We start from the raw sequence: 2875 nt of genomic DNA on the forward strand, positions 1-2875 counted from the left end.
TCTAGAAAATATGTGTGCGGTAATGCGAAGTTAGATAGATCCTCTCATTTCAGTATGCGAGGGAGATGTTCCTGCCGGTGCAATTCAAACAAGCGAGTTGAGGTTCAGAGAAAAAAAGGAGAGAGATATGAATCATGTTTTTTTTTCTTTGAGTCCAGATATGAGTACATGTGAGAAGACGAATGTAGAACAAATGAATGCATTTTCAGGCGCCATGGGGCGGGGCCGAAACCAGGGCAGGAGAAATGAGCTTGCATGAAACAAGGCACTTGTCATTGGTGGCATCCTTTTCCTTTGCACAACGCTTGAAGCAATCCATGTCTTCCCCTATGGCTTTCTTATTGGCCGGGGTGGCCATGATATAGCCGAATCTTGCGGCCGTATAGGGGCAGTCGATGTAGCAGCGGTCGGAGCAAGCAGGATCCTTGCATGCCATGTCGCAGTCCACGGCGCAATGGGAGGAGAATGCATAGACCGTCTTGTTGCCGGGGCAGCCGCCATGCTTGTCGACGGATCCGTTCAGGGCGTCCTGCCCCCCAGACGTGGGCTGGGTGTTTGATTCACGCTTCTTTTGGCCGACGGTGGCGAGCTCGGCAAACAAGCGCTCGATGAAGGCCACGCTGTTGGCCTCGGTGCCGCATGCCTTGTCGACCATGGTGGCGCACGCCGCGTCCTTCTTCTCGTCTTTGCCGCAGAGCTTGGAGTACTCGCTGAGGCAAGCGGCCTTGGCCTCCCCCCTGGCCACCGGCACCACCACGAGGGCGACGACGAGCAGCTGCCCGGCAACGCTGGCCTCACGCTTGGCGCCCATCTTCTTGTCGATTTCTCTTTGTGAGTTGTGACAGACGACGAATGCTGGTGTTGATCGAGATATATGCCAGCGTTGCATTATGTTTATATTTAGGCCAAGCCGATGGCCAATGGTCGGGTGATATGATTGTGAGGCCATGATCCATTAGACTCCATATATGCCAAATTTGTTGCATGCATTTCTATAAGACCGGCCAAAACGACAACGCACACACGACCATATAATTTTAGTACTAATACATACTAGTAAATTGCACATGATTTGCACGCCGCCTATCATTACATATAGAGACATATGCCTAAATAGATAAAAGCCCGCATGTAGCTGCGGGAATTTTTGAAGGATTTAAAACATACTCCCTCCATTCCTAAATATAAGTCTTTGTAGAAATTCCGCTATAAACCACATACGGATGTAGATAGATGCATTTTAAAGTGTAGATTCATTCATTTTGCTCCATATGTGGTCCATAGTGAAATCTCTACAAAGACTTATGTTTGAGATACTTTGTGCTTCCTGTGAATTTTAATAACATATCCGGTTCATTTTAAAAATGAGCCACATATTTTCTTAGGTAACACATAATTAGTTCTCGCTCCATAAATGTAAGATGTTCTAAGTTTTTTTCTGATTATGTATATAGACGCATTTTAGTGTATTTATTATTCATTCGTTGCAGCCCTTTTTTAATTCGTATTGAGATGTCTAAAATATATTATATTTAGAGTAAGTAAATCGAGATTAGAGACCATGTCATGACATGTGCGTAAGTGCAGACGTGCAGCAAACGAGATTTAATCACGTAGAGGGCGGGACCGTACTTCATATATATCGCTATTCGTCACTCTGGGGAAGGAATACTTATTCCTCACCTCAGCCTAATCACACGCACCCGAGCACTCGAGCAACCCGCACAGCACCAGCACCCTGAGGGTTTTTTTTTGAAAAAAAACACCCTGAGGTTTGTGCCGTAATTTATAGTGCCTGCGAGGTAATATTAGGCCTTGACTTATCTCAAGCGCGAGGAGCCATAACCATCCCCGATTGGAACGTACAGTAGTTGGCTGCGACGATCGAGTTTGATGGTTCCAGGTGCGGGCATCAGGATCTCTGCTATTGGATCCAGGTGCGGGAGATTAAAGTATTAAACTCAGTCTCTAACCTCCCCAAGGGGACTCAGACTCTGTTGTTGGATCCTGTTGGATCTTGTTCGGGGATGAGACTGACGTTCGAGTTGGATAATATACTATGGGATCCAACACCCGCACCATCCATGTCCCGTCTTGCTTCTACTCCCTCCGTCCCATAATATAAGAACATTTTTGACACTAGTGGTAGTGTAAAAAACGTTCTTATATTATGGGATGGAGGTAGTATTATTCTAATAGGTGGATGCTTCCCACTAATTGGTGGTTCCTTCCAGCATTACTAGGATCTCTGATGTTGACTAGTTCCAGGACGGGGACTGGTTAAATTTTGCAAGTGATAGGGTTAATTGACTAGTTCAATTAAATCACCAGTATTCAGTCCACTAAGGAGAGTAACTTTAATCGGCCAGTGGCCAATAGGACTAATTAACTAGTTCGAGTTCACTAATAATTAGCTAGTTCAACTTCAGGTCAGATTCTGAATTAATACCACTGAATACATTACAATCGGGCTAGAGTTCAGTTCGTGTTTTCTTCAGTAACCCTAATGGCAATGTCATGTGTACGTGCTCCATTGTGCTGCACCAGTAGCATTTTGATAAATTTGGCCTGGATTGTCATGAACAGAACCAGATACATTATTGCCAAGACAACAGCGCCACACACACCGCCATCAAATCCGTCCAAGCTCACCCTGTCTCCTCTCAGATCTCGGTGCCATATTAAGCACAAGGTATTGTTGTTCATTCCTTATTGGATAGTGATTGATATGCATTGAACTGAGCCCAAGTTAATGTAAAGCTCATGATTTTCAAACCGAACTTTGTTGTCGCCATCTAATCTTATGAATCTTACAAAGTAGTTAAGCATTATGTCGTTTCTTTTGCGTCTGCACATGCAGATTTTTAATAGACAA

At 44.7% G+C, this 2875-nt stretch overlaps 1 protein-coding gene across 1 annotated transcript; it reads right to left on the bottom strand.

The window, feature by feature from the left end:
- Positions 1–147: 147 nt before the first annotated feature.
- LOC119358562 lies at positions 148–826 on the bottom strand. Its single transcript, XM_037625046.1, has one exon. The coding sequence runs from the start codon at positions 809–811 to the stop codon at positions 206–208; it is 606 nt and encodes a 201-aa protein (XP_037480943.1). The 5' UTR covers positions 812–826; the 3' UTR covers positions 148–205.
- Positions 827–2875: the final 2049 nt, after the last annotated feature.

This window comes from Triticum dicoccoides, chromosome 2A (genome assembly GCF_002162155.2).
Source record: "Triticum dicoccoides isolate Atlit2015 ecotype Zavitan chromosome 2A, WEW_v2.0, whole genome shotgun sequence".
Lineage (NCBI taxonomy): Eukaryota > Viridiplantae > Streptophyta > Magnoliopsida > Poales > Poaceae > Triticum > Triticum dicoccoides.

Coding starts and splice junctions, on each gene's coding strand:
- LOC119358562 (XM_037625046.1), bottom strand. CDS start 811: ATGGGCGCCAAGCGTGAGGCCAGCGTTGCCGGGCAGCTGCTCGTCGTC.